General features: G+C 49.2%; 1 protein-coding gene across 2 annotated transcripts in view; it reads right to left on the bottom strand.

Moving 5' to 3' along the window:
- Window positions 1–445: 445 nt before the first annotated feature.
- The window catches only part of LOC138666153 (pancreatic lipase-related protein 2-like), a 67,273-nt gene continuing 51,580 nt past the window's right edge, over window positions 446–16,138 (bottom strand). For both annotated transcript variants that reach the window (XM_069754387.1, XM_069754386.1), the window contains 5 exons: window positions 12,611–12,729; window positions 12,334–12,463; window positions 11,799–11,910; window positions 11,359–11,523; window positions 446–2,583 (listed from right to left, as the gene is read on the bottom strand). In XM_069754387.1, the coding sequence (XP_069610488.1) occupies window positions 2,499–2,583; window positions 11,359–11,523; window positions 11,799–11,910; window positions 12,334–12,463; window positions 12,611–12,729 (611 nt within the window). In that variant the 3' untranslated portion in view covers window positions 446–2,498. The remainder of the gene's footprint in view (window positions 2,584–11,358; window positions 11,524–11,798; window positions 11,911–12,333; window positions 12,464–12,610; window positions 12,730–16,138) is intronic.

Raw genomic sequence — 16,138 nt, 5'->3', positions numbered from 1 at the left:
CACAATCAGTGATGGTTTGGGAGCCATGTCATCTGCTGGTGTAGGTCCACTGTGTTTTATCAAGACCAAAGTCAGCGCAGCCGTCTACCAGGACATTTTAGAGCAGTTGACGTTTCCCTCTGCCGACAAGCTTTTTGGAGATGGAAATTTCATTCTCCAGCAGGACTATGGCACCTGTCCACACTGCCAAAAGTACCAATACCTGGTGTAAAAACAACAGTATCACTGGGCTTGATTGGCAGTAAACTCACCTGACCTTAGCCCCATAGAGAATCTATGGAGTACTGTCAAGAGGAAGATGAGACACCAGACCCAACAATGCAGACGAGCTGAAGGCTGCTATCAAAGCAACCTGGGCTTCCATAACCCCTCAGCAGCGCCACAGGCTGATCGCCTCCATGCCACGCCGCATTGATGCAGTAATTGATGCAAAAGGAGCCGCAACCAAGTATTGTGTGCATTTACTGAACATACATTTCAGTAGGGAACATTTCAGATTTTACAATCATTTTTCAAGCTGGTGTTATAAAGTATTCTAATTTACTGAGATAATGACTTTGGGGTTCTCATTGGCTGTAAGCCATAATCATCAACATTAACAGAAATAAACACGTGGAATAGATCACTCTGTGTAATGACTATAGAATATAGGAGATTCACTTTTTGTATTGAAGAACTGAAATAAATTCACTTTTGATGATATTCTAATGTTGTGAGAAGCGGCTGTACATAAACCAAAGCCCATGGTCGCCCCTGTGCGGGAGGAGATGCTGCCAGCACTGACTATCTCGAATGGGACCCCCTTGTCTTCTGCATATATCACACCCAGAAGACACACACTGGCCAATTCACGTACATCTGTAACCTGGGAGAGATAGATATCAGGGTCCCGTCACAGAGGGGTCACCTTTACACAGCTGGGGGCTCATATGAATGGCTCTAAGAGCACGGTGGCTCAGTGGTTAGCACTACAATATACACGGCAGAATGGTGACACAGTGGTTAGCACTACAATATATGCGGCAGAATGGTGGCTCAGTGGTTAGCACTACAATATATACGGCAGAATGGTGGCTCAGTGGTTAGCACTACAATATATACGGCAGAATGGTGGCTCAGTGGTTAGCACTACAATATATACGGCAGAATGGTGGCTCAGTGGTTAGCACTACAATATATACGGCAGAATGGTGGCTCAGTGGTTAGCACTACAATATATACGGCAGAATGGTGGCTCAGTGGTTAACACTACAATATATACGGCAGAATGGTGGCTCAGTGGTTAGCACTACAATATATACGGCAGAATGGTGGCTCAGTGGTTAGCACTACAATATATACGGCAGAATGGTGGCTCAGTGGTTAGCACTACAATATATACGGCAGAATGGTGGCTCAGTGGTTAGCACTACAATATATACGGCAGAATGGTGGCTCAGTGGTTAGCACTACAATATATACGGCAGAATGATGGCTCAGTGGTTAGCACTACAATATACACGGCAGAATGGTGGCTCAGTGGTTAGCACTACAATATACACGGCAGAATGGTGGCTCAGTGGTTAGCACTACAATATATGCGGCAGAATGGTGGCTCAGTGGTTAGCACTACAATATATACGGCAGAATGGTGGCTCAGTGGTTAGCACTACAATATACACGGCAGAATGGTGGCTCAGTGGTTAGCACTACAATATATGCGGCAGAATGGTGGCTCAGTGGTTAGCACTACAATATATACGGCGGCAGAATGGTGGCTCAGTGGTTAGCACTACAATATATACGGCGGCAGAATGGTGGCTCAGTGGTTAGCACTATTGCTTTGCAGCACTGGGGTCCTGGGGTTCAAATCCCACCAAGGCCGACATCTGCAGGAGTTTGGATGTTCTCCGCGTGTTTCCTGAGGCTGATGGGGAATGCAGCGTGTGAGCCCCGATGGGGACAGTGGAGATGACGCCTGTACAGCTGGGGCAGGAATGGCGCGGGATCCGTGCGATAGATACATAAGAGCCTTCATGTTCTCGGTGTGTTCCGTACGGCAGTCATAGTCCACACACTCGGTGTTTGCTCGGCGGCCGCGGTCTGAGTGTTATGCAGTCACACTTGCTTTATTCTGCAGGTCCTGTCAGTAGCTAGGACTGCTCTCAGCTGAGGGTCTGTTACATTTGCATCCTGTCTGCGCAGTGCTCTGGGGGGTCCCGGTGGTGGCTTGGCTACAATGTATCACTGCACTCTAGAGGTTGTGTATCCACCCGGGGAGAATCATCAAGTCACCGTTCTCTGGGACGGGAAGTGGCAGTGCTCTCACCTCTGCACAGTCGGCGACATTTCTCACTTCTGAGCGCAGGATTTTCACCTTCATTTATGTTTTTCCTTTAATAATAATATTTTCTTATTTTCAGCAACAGAGGATTGTAGTAAATGATCGGGATTCTTGGAGTCTGCTGAGATCCAGAGCCGGAGCCGGACCGGGGGCCGCAGTGATGGCCGCTGACCGGCTATATGGGGGTCTGCTCAGGGTTACAGGGGTCCACACTTTGTTCCTGGCCGTCCTGGACAGTTTCATTTGAGCAGAAGGAAAATCTAAAGAAGAAAAATGTGCAGTTATACGGTGTCATCAATATACAAGACCGCGCTTAAAGGGCCGGCGTCCTGATAGAAATACAGCAAAAGCAGTGAAAATAAAAGGCTGCAGTCTGTAATGAAATCACTATCTTCTATCTATCTATTCTTGCTGTAAGAAGCTGCAAATCTGTCTTTACCTATTACTTGGAACAGCTGGAGGTTTGCTACAATGTATCAAGTCTAATGAAAACGATAACATAATAACACCGAGTGTCCAGATATTGCAACAAGATCACCAGAAATAACCGGAGCATCGGTCCATGAAAACGTTACAGTTTATTAATGCAAAAAATCTACATCTGTCAGGAGAAGTGAATAGATTAAGACATGATGTATATCTATGGGGACACAGTGCGAACTACAAGCACCAGCACATCCATAACGGGGTAGAAGGGATATGAGAAATGCTCAGCATATCTACTATATAATTACATAAGGGGTACTTCCGTCTGTCTGTCCCGGAAATCCTGCGTCGCTGATTGGTCTCACCAGCTGCATGTCCTGGCTGCCGTGACCAATCAGCGACGGGCACAGTCCGGCCGAGAATTAGTCCCTCCCTACTCCCGTCCAGTCAGTGCCCGGCGCCCGCATACTCCCCTCCGGTCACCGCTCACAGGGTTAATGGCTGCGTTACACCACGTTATGCCGCGGGTAACGCACTCCATTAACGCTGCTATTAACCCTGTGTGACCAAGTTTTTACTATTGATGCTGCCTCTGCGGCAGCAGCGTGCATCGGCAGAGCTTTGCTGGACGACGGAAGGTGAGTATATAACTAGTTTGTTTTTTTAATAGGGGTATGGTGCCCACACTGCTATATACTACATGGGCTGTGTTATATACTTCATGGCCTGTATTATATACTGCGTGGGCTGTGCTATATACTACGTGGCTGCTATATACTACGTGGGCAATGTTATATACTGCGTGGGCTGTGTTATATACTATGTGGCCTGTGTTATATACTATGTGGGCTGTGCTATACATTAGGTGGGCTGTTATATACTGCGTGGCCTTTGTTATATACTGCGTGGCCAGTGTTATATACATTACTGCGTGCGCTGTGCTATATACTACGTGGGCTCTGTTATATACTGTGTGGCCACTGTTATATACTGCGTGGCCTGTATTATATACTGCGTGGGCTGTGTTATATACTGCGTGGCCACTGCTATATACTGCGTGGCCTGTGCTATATACTACGTGGGCAGTGTTATATACTACGTGGGCTGTGCTATATACTATGTGGGCAATGTTATATACTGCGTGGGCTTTGTTATATGTTTGGTACGTGGCCTGTGCTATATACTATGTGGCTGCTATATACATACATGCATATTCTAGAATACCTGATGCGTTAGAATCGGGCCACCATCTAGTTAATACATAAGAGCCTCTGGTGAAGCACTGCAGTGGTTCTTGTCATGATCAGCACAGCACGGTGTCAGAACAAGGCAGGACCGCCCCCGAGGAGCCCACGTGAAACGCGCCTAGGGGCTGCTCACCGGCTCATCCAAGTGGGACAATCTTGGTAAGAACTGGGATCTTGTATCTTAGGTTTATTTTTCAGTTGATTCTTTACTTCCTCAGGACATTTCTTGTTGCTTATTTGCTCTTGTTCTGACACTTTCCGTGTGTGGCCCTAATATTCGTGCTACCCCCTGTATGGACGAGCCGGTGAGCAGCCTCTACACGCGTTTCCTTCCTCGGGGGTGGTCCTGCCTTGGTCTGACACTTTCCGTGTGTGGCCCCAATATTCGTGCTACCCCCTGTATGGATGAGCCGTGAGGAGCCCCTACACACGTTTCCTTTCTCGGGGGCAATCTTGCCTTGTTCTGACTCTTCCGTGTGTGGCCCCCATATCCGTGCTACCCCCTGTATGAATGAGCTGGTGAGGAGCCCCTACACACGTTTCCTTCCTCGGGGGCGGTCTTGCCTTGTTCTGACTCTTCCGTGTGTGGCCCCCATATCCGTGCTATCCCCTGTATGGATGAGCTGGTGAGCAGCCCCTACACACGTTTCCTTCCTCGGGGGTGGTCTTGCCTTGTTCTGACTCTTTCGTGTGTGGCCCCCATATCCGTGCTACCCCCTGTATGGATGAGCTGGTGAGGAGCCCCTACACACGTTTCCTTCCTTGGGGGGGGGGGGCGGTCCTGCCTTGTTCTGACACTTCCATGTGTGGCCCCCATATCCGTTCTACCCCCTGTATGGATGATCCGGTGAGCAGCCCCTACACGTTTGCTTCCTCGAGGGCGGTCCTGCCTTGTTCTGACACTTTTTGTGTGTGGCCCCCATATCCTTTCTACCCCCTGTATGGATGATCCAGTGAGCAGCCCCTACACACGTTTCCTTCCTCAGGGGCGGTTCTGCCTTGTTCTGACTCTTCCGTGTGTGGCCCCCATATCCGTTCTACCCCCTGTATGGATGATCCGGTGAGCAGCCCCTACACGCGTCTCTTTCCTCGGGGTGGTCCTGCCTTGTTCTGACTCTTCCGTGTGTGGCCCCCATATCCGTTCTACCCCCTGTATGGATGATCCGGTGAGGAGCCCCTACACGTGTTTCCTTCCTCGGGGGCGGTCCTGCCTTGTTCTGACTCTTCCGTGTGTGGCCTGTTGTGAATTCTGTGGCTGAGTTCACTTCTGTGGTCACAAGTGGTATTGCAGTCTCTGGGCTTCCTCCCTCAGGTGTTTTGGTGAGCTCGTTGGCTGCCTTGCTATTTAGCTCCACCTGAGTCTGTCTTCCTTGCTCCTTGTCAATGTTCCAGTGTTGGATCTGAGCTACTGCATCTTTCCTTGGGCCTGCTGCTCTGCTAGATAAGTGCTTCTAGTTTGTTTTCTGTTTTTCTGTCCAGCTTGCTATTAACTTTTGCTGGAAGCTCTGAGAAGCAAAGGGGTGCACCGCCGTGCTGTTAGTTCGGCACGGTGGGTCTTTTTGCCCCTTTGCGTGGTTTTCGTTTTAGGGTTTTTGGTAGACTGCATAGTTCTCTTTGCTATCCTCGCTCTGTCTAGAATATCGGGCCTCACTTTGCTGAATCTATTTCATTCCTACGTTTGTCTTTTCATCTTGCTAACAGTCATTATATGTGGGGGGCTGCCTATTCCTTTGGGGTATTTCTCTGAGGTAAGTCAGGCTTGTATTTCTATCTTCAGGCTAGTCAGCTCCTCAGGCAGTGCCGAGTTGCATAGGTAGTGATAGGCGCAATCCACTGCTGCTTATAGTTGTGTGAGGATAGATTAGGTACTGCAGTCTACAGAGATTCCACGTCTCAGAGCTCGTCCTATTGTTTTTGGTTATTGCCAGATCTCTGTATGTGCGCTGATTACTGCACGCTGTGTTGCCTGATTGCCAGCCATAACAGTACAAGGAGCCCTACCAATGATTCCCAATAGAGGGAAAAAAGAAATCCTGACATCATTTTTGTTTCTTAGCTCTGTCTTCAGTCTTTTTTTTCCCCTAGACATTAGAGTGCTTCAGGACACAGCTGTGGACATGGATATTCAGGCTCTGTGCTCCTCAATGGATAATCTCGTTGTAAATGTACAAAAGATTCAAGATACTATTGATCAGAAATCGATGCTAGAACCAAGAATTCCGATTCCTGATTTGTTTTTTGGTGACAGAACTAAGTTCCTGAGCTTCAGAAATAATTGTAAGCTATTTTTGGCCTTGAAACCTCATTCTTCTGGTAATCCTATTCAACAGGTTTTGATTATTATTTCTTTTTTGCGCGGCGACCCACAGGACTGGGCGTTTTCTCTTGCACCAGGAGATTCTGCATTGAGTAATGTTGATGCATTTTTCCAGGCGCTGGGATTGCTTTACGATGAGCCTAATTCAGTGGATCAGGCTGAGAAAAATCTGCTGGCTTTATGCCAGGGTCAGGATGATGTAGAAGTATATTGTCAGAAATTTAGGAAGTGGTCAGTACTCACTCTGTGGAATGAATCTGCACTAGCGGCTTTGTTCAGAAAGGGTCTCTCTGAAGCTCTTAAGGATGTTATGGTGGGATTTCCTATGCCTGCTGGTTTGAATGAGTCTATGTCCTTGGCCATTCGGATCGGTCGTCGCTTGCGCGAGCGTAAATCTGTGCACCATCTGGCGGTATTGTCTGAGAGTAAACCTGAGCCTATGCAGTGCGACAGGACTATGACTAAAGTAGAACGGCAAGAACACAGACGTCTGAACAGACTGTGTTTCTATTGTGGTGATTCTACTCATGCTATTTCTAATTGTCCTAAACGCACTAGGCGGTTCGATAGCTCTGCCGTTATTGGTACTGTACAGTCCAAATTCCTTTTGTCCATTACCTTAATGTGCTCTTTGTCATCGTATTCTGTCATGGCGTTTGTGGATTCAGGCGCTGCCCTGAATCTGATGGATTTGGATTATGCTAAACGTTGTGGATTTTTCTTGGAGCCTTTGCGGTGTCCTATTCCGTTGAGAGGAATTGATGCTACACCTTTGGCCAAGAATAAGCCTCAGTACTGGGCCCAGCTGACCATGTGCATTGCTCCTGCACATCAGGAAGTTATTCGCTTTCTGGTACTGCATAATTTGCATGATGTGGTCGTGTTGGGGTTGCCATGGCTACAAACCCATAATCCAGTATTGGATTGGAACTCTATGTCGGTAACCAGCTGGGGTTGTCAGGGAGTACATGGTGATGTTCCATTTTTGTCTATTTCGTCATCCATTCCTTCTGACATCCCAGAGTTCTTGTCGGACTTTCAGGATGTATTTGAAGAGTCCAAGTCCGATACCCTACCTCCGCATAGGAATTGTGATTGTGCTATCGATTTGATTCCTGGTAGTAAATTCCCTAAGGGTCGTTTATTTAATTTGTCCGTACTTGAACACACCGCTATGCGCAGTTATGTGAAGGAGTCCCTGGAGAAGGGACATATTCGCCCATCGTCGTCACCATTGGGAGCTGGGTTCTTTTTTGTAGCCAAGAAGGATGGTTCGCTAAGACCGTGTATTGATTACCGCCTTCTTAATAAGATCACTGTTAAGTTTCAGTATCCCTTGCCATTGATTTCTGACTTGTTTGCTCGGATTAAGGGGGCTAGTTGGTTTACTAAGATTGATCTTCGTGGTGCGTATAATCTGGTGAGAATCAGGCAGGGAGATGAATGGAAAACGGCATTTAATACGCCCGAGGGTCATTTTGAGTATCTGGTGATGCCGTTCGGACTTGCCAATGCTCCATCTGTTTTTCAGTCTTTTATGCATGACATTTTCCGTGAGTATCTGGATAAATTCTTGATTGTTTACTTGGATGACATTTTGATCTTCTCAGATGATTGGGAGTCTCATGTGAAGCAAGTCAGAATGGTTTTCCAGGTACTGCGTGCTAATTCCTTGTTCGTGAAGGGATCAAAGTGTCTCTTCGGTGTGCAGAAAGTTTCATTTTTGGGGTTCATCTTTTCCCCTTCTACTATCGAGATGGATCCGGTTAAGGTTCAGGCCATCCAGGATTGGACTCAGCCGACATCTCTAAAAAGTCTGCAGAAATTCCTGGGCTTTGCTAATTTTTATCGTCGCTTCATCTGTAATTTTTCTAGCATTGCCAGACCATTGACCGATTTGACCAAGAAGGGTGCTGATTTGGTTAATTGGTCTTCTGCTGCCGTGGAAGCTTTTCAGGAGTTGAAGCGTCGTTTTTGCTGTGCCCCTGTGTTGTGTCAACCTGATGTTTCTCTTCCGTTCCAGGTCGAGGTTGATGCTTCTGAGATTGGTGCAGGGGCGGTTTTGTCACAGAGAGGTTCTGGTTGCTCAGTGTTCAAACCATGTGCTTTCTTTTCCAGGAAATTTTCTGCTGCTGAGCGTAATTATGATGTGGGCAACCGAGAGTTGCTGGCCATGAAGTGGGCATTCGAGGAGTGGCGTCATTGGCTTGAGGGTGCTAAGCATCGCGTGGTGGTTTTGACTGATCATAAGAACCTTACTTATCTTGAGTCTGCCAAGCGCTTGAATCCTAGACAGGCCCGTTGGTCGTTATTTTTTGCTCGTTTTGATTTTGTGATTTCATACCTTCCGGGCTCTAAAAATGTGAAGGCGGATGCTCTGTCTAGGAGTTTTGTGCCCGACTCTCCGGGGTTATCTGAGCCGGCGAGTATCCTCAAGGAAGGAGTCATTGTGTCTGCCATCTCCCCTGATTTGCGGAGAGTGTTGCAGAAATTTCAGGCTAATAAACCTGATCGTTGTCCGGCCGAGAAACTGTTCGTCCCTGATAGGTGGACTAGTAAAGTTATCTCTGAACTTCATTGTTCGGTGCTGGCCGGTCATCCAGGAATCTTTGGTACCAGGGAGTTGGTTGCTAGATCCTTCTGGTGGCCATCTCTGTCACGGGATGTGCGTGCTTTTGTGCAGTCCTGTGGAATTTGTGCTAGGGCTAAGCCCTGCTGTTCACGTGCCAGTGGGTTGCTTTTGCCCTTGCCGGTCCCGAAGAGGCCTTGGACACATATTTCGATGGATTTCATTTCTGACCTTCCCGTTTCTCAAAAAATGTCGGTCATTTGGGTGGTCTGTGATCGCTTTTCTAAAATGGTCCATCTGGTGCCCTTGGTTAAATTGCCTTCCTCCTCTGATTTGGTGCCTTTGTTCTTCCAGCATGTGGTTCGTTTACATGGCATTCCTGAGAATATTGTTTCTGACAGGGGTTCCCAGTTTGTCTCGAGGTTCTGGCGAGCCTTTTGTGGTAGGATGGGCATTGACCTATCTTTCTCCTCGGCCTTCCATCCTCAGACTAATGGCCAGACCGAACGAACCAATCAGACCTTGGAAACATATCTGAGATGTTTTGTTTCCGCTGACCAGGATGATTGGGTGTCATTTTTGCCGTTGGCTGAGTTCGCCCTTAATAATCGGGCCAGCTCGGCTACCTTGGTCTCTCCATTTTTCTGCAATTCTGGGTTCCATCCTCGTTTCTCTTCAGGACAGGTTGAGTCTTCGGACTGTCCTGGTGTGGATTCTGTGGTGGACAGGTTGCAGCAGATCTGGACTCAGGTAGTGGACAATTTGACCTTGTCCCAGGAGAAGGCTCAGCTTTTCGCTAATCGCAGACGCCGTGTGGGACCCCGACTTCGTGTTGGGGATCTGGTTTGGTTATCTTCTCGTCATATTCCTATGAAGGTTTCCTCTCCTAAATTTAAACCTCGTTTTATTGGTCCGTATAGGATTTCTGAGATTCTCAATCCGGTGTCTTTTCGTCTGACCCTCCCAGACTCCTTTTCCATACATAATGTATTCCATAGGTCATTGTTGCGGAGATACGTGGCACCTATGGTTCCATCTGTTGAGCCTCCTGCCCCGGTTTTGGTGGAGGGGGAATTGGAGTATATTGTGAAGATTTTGGATTCTCGTGTCTCTAGACGGAAACTCCAGTATCTGGTCAAATGGAAGGGTTATGCTCAGGAAGATAATTCCTGGGTTTTTGCCTCTGATGTCCATGCCCCAGATCTTGTTCGTGCCTTTCATGTGGCTCATCCTGGTCGGCCTGGGGGTTCTGGTGAGGGTTCGGTGACCCCTCCTCAAGGGGGGGGGGTACTGTTTTGAATTCTGTGGCTGAGTTCACTTCTGTGGTCACAAGTGGTATTGCAGTCTCTGGGCTTCCTCCCTCAGGTGTTTTGGTGAGCTCGTTGGCTGCCTTGCTATTTAGCTCCACCTGAGTCTGTCTTCCTTGCTCCTTGTCAATGTTCCAGTGTTGGATCTGAGCTACTGCATCTTTCCTTGGGCCTGCTGCTCTGCTAGATAAGTGCTTCTAGTTTGTTTTCTGTTTTTCTGTCCAGCTTGCTATTAACTTTTGCTGGAAGCTCTGAGAAGCAAAGGGGTGCACCGCCGTGCTGTTAGTTCTGCACGGTGGGTCTTTTTGCCCCTTTGCGTGGTTTTCGTTTTAGGGTTTTTTGTAGACTGCATAGTTCTCTTTGCTATCCTCGCTCTGTCTAGAATATCGGGCCTCACTTTGCTGAATCTATTTCATTCCTACGTTTGTCTTTTCATCTTGCTAACAGTCATTATATGTGGGGGGCTGCCTATTCCTTTGGGGGATTTCTCTGAGGTAAGTCAGGCTTGTATTTCTATCTTCAGGCTAGTCAGCTCCTCAGGCAGTGCCGAGTTGCATAGGTAGTGATAGGCGCAATCCACTGCTGCTTATAGTTGTGTGAGGATAGATCAGGTACTGCAGTCTACAGAGATTCCACGTCTCAGAGCTCGTCCTATTGTTTTTGGTTATTGCCAGATCTCTGTATGTGCGCTGATTACTGCACGCTGTGTTGCCTGATTGCCAGCCATAACAGTGGCCCCCATATCCGTTCTACCCCCTGTATGGATGACCCGTTAGGACACTTTCCGTTCCTCACCGTGCTGCACTTATCATGACAAGAACTGCTGCAGCGCTTCACCGGAGGCTCTTATGTATTAATATACTGATCATTTCTCCAGTGTATCCGTGCTACCTCCCCTCCCCCCCCCCGTTATGGATGTGCTGGTGCTTGTTGTTCGCACCTTGTCCGTGTATATATACATTATGTCTGACTCTATTCACTTGTCCTGACAGATGTAACTTTCTAATGCACCGTTGCTCCGGTTATTTCTGGTGATCGCATTGTATCCGGTGTAGACAATCCTCTGTACACGTCTCTCCTTAGCTGATAGTTTGTTACACTGTGTCAGTGCTGGGGACATGACTGGAGGGTGTCAGAACAATAGATGGAGGGAAGATGACAGAACTCACATTGCTCCGTCCTCTCCGGACTGGACGCCGATCCTCTCTGCTCCGAGCCGGGTCCTGAAAAGACGAACGATCGGAGTCCAGCGGAAGGTGACATTGTGCAGCAAGCGCGGCGCCACCGCGGAGTCCAGGAGGGCGGAATACGTCTCTCCAGGGCCCAGGAGCCCCCTACACACAGCGAGAGCAGTAGACACAATCACAAACAATGGTCAGCGAGCGACCAGAGCCGCCCCAGCTACATCAGGCCTCATCCTCCAGTCACCTCCAGAGCTGCGGTCACTAATCTGCTGTTACATCGTGTCTTATCCTCCAGTCACCTCCAAGGCTGCACAGATATGACACAATGTAACAGCAGAATAGTGAGTGCAGCTCTGGAGGTGACTGGAGGAGGGGATGAGCGGTACACAGCGGTTGGTGCCCCCTACGATCAGTCCACCCCTCACCTGTGCACCATTCGCTCCGTTCTGCTGCCTTGGGCTCCGGTGACGGTCACGTACATCGTTCCCAGTGATCTCGCCGTTCCCCTCAGTGAGACTGACACCTTGTATCTCCAGCCTGAAGTGACATAGATCGGATACAGATGTTGGATACGCGGTGCGGGTACACAGGAGGAAGACGATGACGTTAGATGCCGCCACGTCCCGGTCAGCGCTCTCCTGTCTACGACCTGTAACGACCTGATCGGCCTCATCCGCTGATCACTGCACAGCTCCAGCTGAGGCCGCGTTCACACCTTCAGTATTCGGTCAGTATTTCACATCAGTATTTGTAGCCAAAATCAGGAGAGGAACAATCAGAGAAGTAGAATAGAAACTCGTCACCACTTCTGTATTATCACCCGCTGCTGGTTGTGGCGATAAATACTGACCGCAGAAGATACGGTACATTGTCTCCTGGGCGTTGATCCATGCTTTACACTGCAGCTCTGCTCCATTACTGCGTTTACCACACCTGAGCGCTCTGCAACCAATCACTTACTGGAAAAATGCTGGCGGTCTCCCCCGGTGTTCAGATAGAAGCTCTGCCTCTTGCTGGTGTTGTAGTGCCATGCATCTGCGTAGTACCCCATGGACGGGCATCCTCCCGGGGGGCAGGGGAAACAGGAGCCCTAAAGAAAGTAAGTGACCCCCTTGTTATAATCTCCTTACGCCAGTTATCTGCAGTCGCTGGACCTAGCCGGGTCGGAGGGCTGGGTGAGTCCTCCTCTGCGCTGTCGCCATGCTGACTGTCTCCCAGGACATTATAGGGCACATACCGCAGTGAAGTCCTCGTAGCTCCCGCAGGGGTAGCTGGAGAATCCGCTGCGATGCCGGACGCTGTACGTGAAGTAGACAAATGCGCGGAAGTGATTACACACCAAAATCTGGAGAGCCGCTGAGGAAAAGCCCAAAAGTCATTAGACGTCAAAGGAGGAAAAGCTGCTGAATGGTAAAATCTAGATACATTGTGTTATGTGTGAAGTGTCCACAGCAGAGTGCAATCCTCCTACAAACCCACAGCACCACGCATCCACACACGGCAGAATCCGAGACCTCCACTATTGGTGTGAGGAGCTTAAATCAAGTGATCAAGCCTCCAACCAGGAGAGGGGGGTGTCAGGTGGAAGGTCTGTAACTCCCCTCTGTAACCTGTAACTCCCCTCCGTAACCTGTAACTCCCCTCCGTAACCTGTAACTCCCCTCCGTAACCCGTAACTCCCCTCCGTAACCCGTAACTCCCCTCTGTAACCCGTAACTCCCTTCCGTAACCTGTAACTCCCCTCCGTAACCTGTAACTTCCCTCCGTAACCCATAACTCCCCTCTGTAACCCGTAACTCCCCTCCAAAACTTGTAACTCCCCTCCGTAACCTGTAACTTCCCTCCGTAACCCGTAACTCCCCTTCGTAACCCGTAACTCCCCTCTGTAACCCGTAACTCCTCTCCGTAACCCATAACTCCCCTCCGTAACCCATAACTCCCTTCCGTAACCCATAACTCCCCTCCAAAACTTATAACTCCCCTCCGTAACCTATGTTCTCCGTAACCCGTAACTCCCCTTCGTAACTTGTAACTCCCCTCAGTAACCCGTAACTCCCCTCTGTAACCCGTAACTCCTCTCCGTAACCCATAACTCCCCTCCGTAACCCATAACTCCCCTCCGTAACCCATAACTCCCCTCCGTAACCCATAACTCCCCTCCGTAACCCGTAACTCCCCTCCAAAACTTGTAACTCCCCTCCGTAACCTGTAACTTCCCTCCGTAACCCGTAACTCCCCTTCGTAACCCGTAACTCCCCTCCGTAACCCGTAACTCTCCTCCGTAACCCGTAACTCTCCTCTGTAACCCGTAACTCCCTTCCGTAACCTGTAACTCCCCTTCGTAACCCGTAACTCACCTCCGTAACCCGTAACTCTCTTTTGTAACCTGTAACTCCTCTCCATAACCTGTAACTCCCCTCCATAACCTGTAACTCCCCTCCATAACCTGTAACTCCCCTCCGTAACCCGTAACTCTCCTCTGTAACCCGTAACTCCCTTCCGTAACCTGTAACTCCCCTCTGTAACCTGTAACTCCCCTCTGTAACCCCTAACTCCCCTCTGTAACCCCTAACTCCCCTCCGTAACCTGTAACTCCCTTCTGTAACCTGTAACTCCCCTCCGTAACCTGTAACTCCCCTCCATAGGCACACCTGGCATTTCTCATTAGGGGCTGGGGCCAGTTTCAGTCTCATATCACTCCATTTGTGGCACAGGGAGGTGTCACTGGCGTTGGGACCATCCACTGTGGCCATTTTCTCCTGGTTGGAGGCTTTTACAAAATATGGTAAATCAAATCTGTCAGTGATTGTCCCCTGAGCTGTTTATAGGAGGTACATGTGATGGTCACCTGAATAACATGACACCTTGATATGTGTGATGCAATGTTTTATTCCAGACAAATCCACATTTATCTGTATTTAAATGAGCTGTTGAGATCTATGGTTGGGGCACAGATCTCTAGAGGCTCCACCTCCAGAGATCAATGTAAATAGAAGACTGCGTTACCAGTGTGACACATGTAAGGACTGACAGTCTGCTCTCATAACCACACAATGCTCTGCAGTGAGAGCAGAGCTCACACAGAACAGCTTATGTGAAGCTTTGTCTCAGTACAAACACATTGGCATCTGTAGTTGTCCTCCCATAGTGCTGTCAGCTTCCTTTTCAGACAGCGAGTGTGGTGGAAAGGGCAGTACAACAGAGCTGATAGCACTTTGAGAGGACAACTGCAAATGTGTTTGTAATGAGACAAAGTTCAACTCTGCTGTACTGTGTTAATTTTGCTATATTGAGTTACTGCTACTGTACTGTTGGCTTTGCGTTACTGTGCTGTGCTAGCTCTGGTGTGCTGTGTCAGTTCTGATCTCTCTGCAGAGCTGTGTGTGATTATGAGAACGGACTGTCAGTCATAACATTTGTAGCTTTTAGCCTGGGAAAGGCGTGATATTAGGCTAGGTGCCATCAGATTTGGCACCGCGTGGCTCTCGTGATTTAGTGCCCTGTGGCTCGTAATTTGGCACCCCGTGGCTCTCGTGATTTGGCACCCAGTGGCTCTCATGATTTAGTGCCCCATGGCTCTCATGATTTGGCACCCCGTGGCTCTCTTGATTTGGCTCCCTGTGGCTCTTGTGATTTGGGGTCCTGTGGCTCTTGTGATTTGGCTCCCCGTGGCTCTCGTGATTTAGTCCCCTGTGGCTCTTGTGATTTGGCTCCCTGTGGCTCTTGTGATTTGGCACCCCATGGCTCTCGTGATTTACTGCCCCATGGCTCTCGTGATTTAGTGCCCTGTGGCTCTTGAGATTCGGCGCCCCGTGGCTCTCATGATTTGGCATCCTGTGGCTCTTGTGATTTGGCATCCCGTGGCACTTGTGATTTGTTCCCCGTGGCTCTCGTGATTTGGCACCCCGAGGCTCTCGTGATTTAGTGCCCCGTGGCTCTCATGATTTAGTGCCCCATGGCTCTCGTGATTTAGTGCCCCGTGGCTCTCGTGATTTGGCACCCCGTGGCTCTCGTGATTTGGCACCCCGTGGCTCTCGTGATTTAGTGCCCTGTGGCTCTCGTGATTTAGTGCCCCGTGGCTCTTGTGATATGGCACCCCATTGCTCTTGTGATATGGCACCCCGTGGCTCTTGTGATTTGTTCCCCGTGGCTCTTGTGATTTGTTCCCCGTGGCTCTTGTGATATGGCACCCCGTGGCTCTTGTGATTTGGCACCCCGTGGCTCTCGTGATTTAGTACCCCATGGCTCTCGTGATTTAGTGCCCTGTGGCTCTTGTGATATGGCACCCCGTGGCTCTTGTGATTTGTTCCCCGTGGCTCTTGTGATATGGCACCCCGTGGCTCTTGTGATATGGCACCCCGTGGCTCTTGTGATATGGCACCCCGTGGCTCTTGTGATTTAGCACCCCATGGCTCTTGTGATATGGCACCCCGTGGCTCTTGTGATATGGCACCCCGTGGCTCTTGTGATTTTGCACCCCGTTGCTCTTGTGATTTAGCACCCCATGGCTCTTGTGACTTTGCCGGGTTCTTCTCTCGGCACCATCATTGTTGTTGGCATATTCCATGCGTCGGTGATGTCGGTGACATTTCACACATACAGTGATTGCACCGCTCCGCGCATGCACAGGTAGCCAGACTTGATTGTGTGTACAATACACAGGCGCTGCACCTGTTCAGAGGCGCTGGTCAGTTAATATGTGAGATGTGTGTTGACTCACCAGGGCGGTATAATTGCAGATAAATATAATTATACTCCTGAATTA

Source organism: Ranitomeya imitator, chromosome 2 (genome assembly GCF_032444005.1).
Source record: "Ranitomeya imitator isolate aRanImi1 chromosome 2, aRanImi1.pri, whole genome shotgun sequence".
NCBI lineage: Eukaryota > Metazoa > Chordata > Amphibia > Anura > Dendrobatidae > Ranitomeya > Ranitomeya imitator.
The sequence above is the reverse complement of the archived record's forward strand: the minus strand, read 5'-3'. Positions and strand labels throughout refer to the sequence as shown.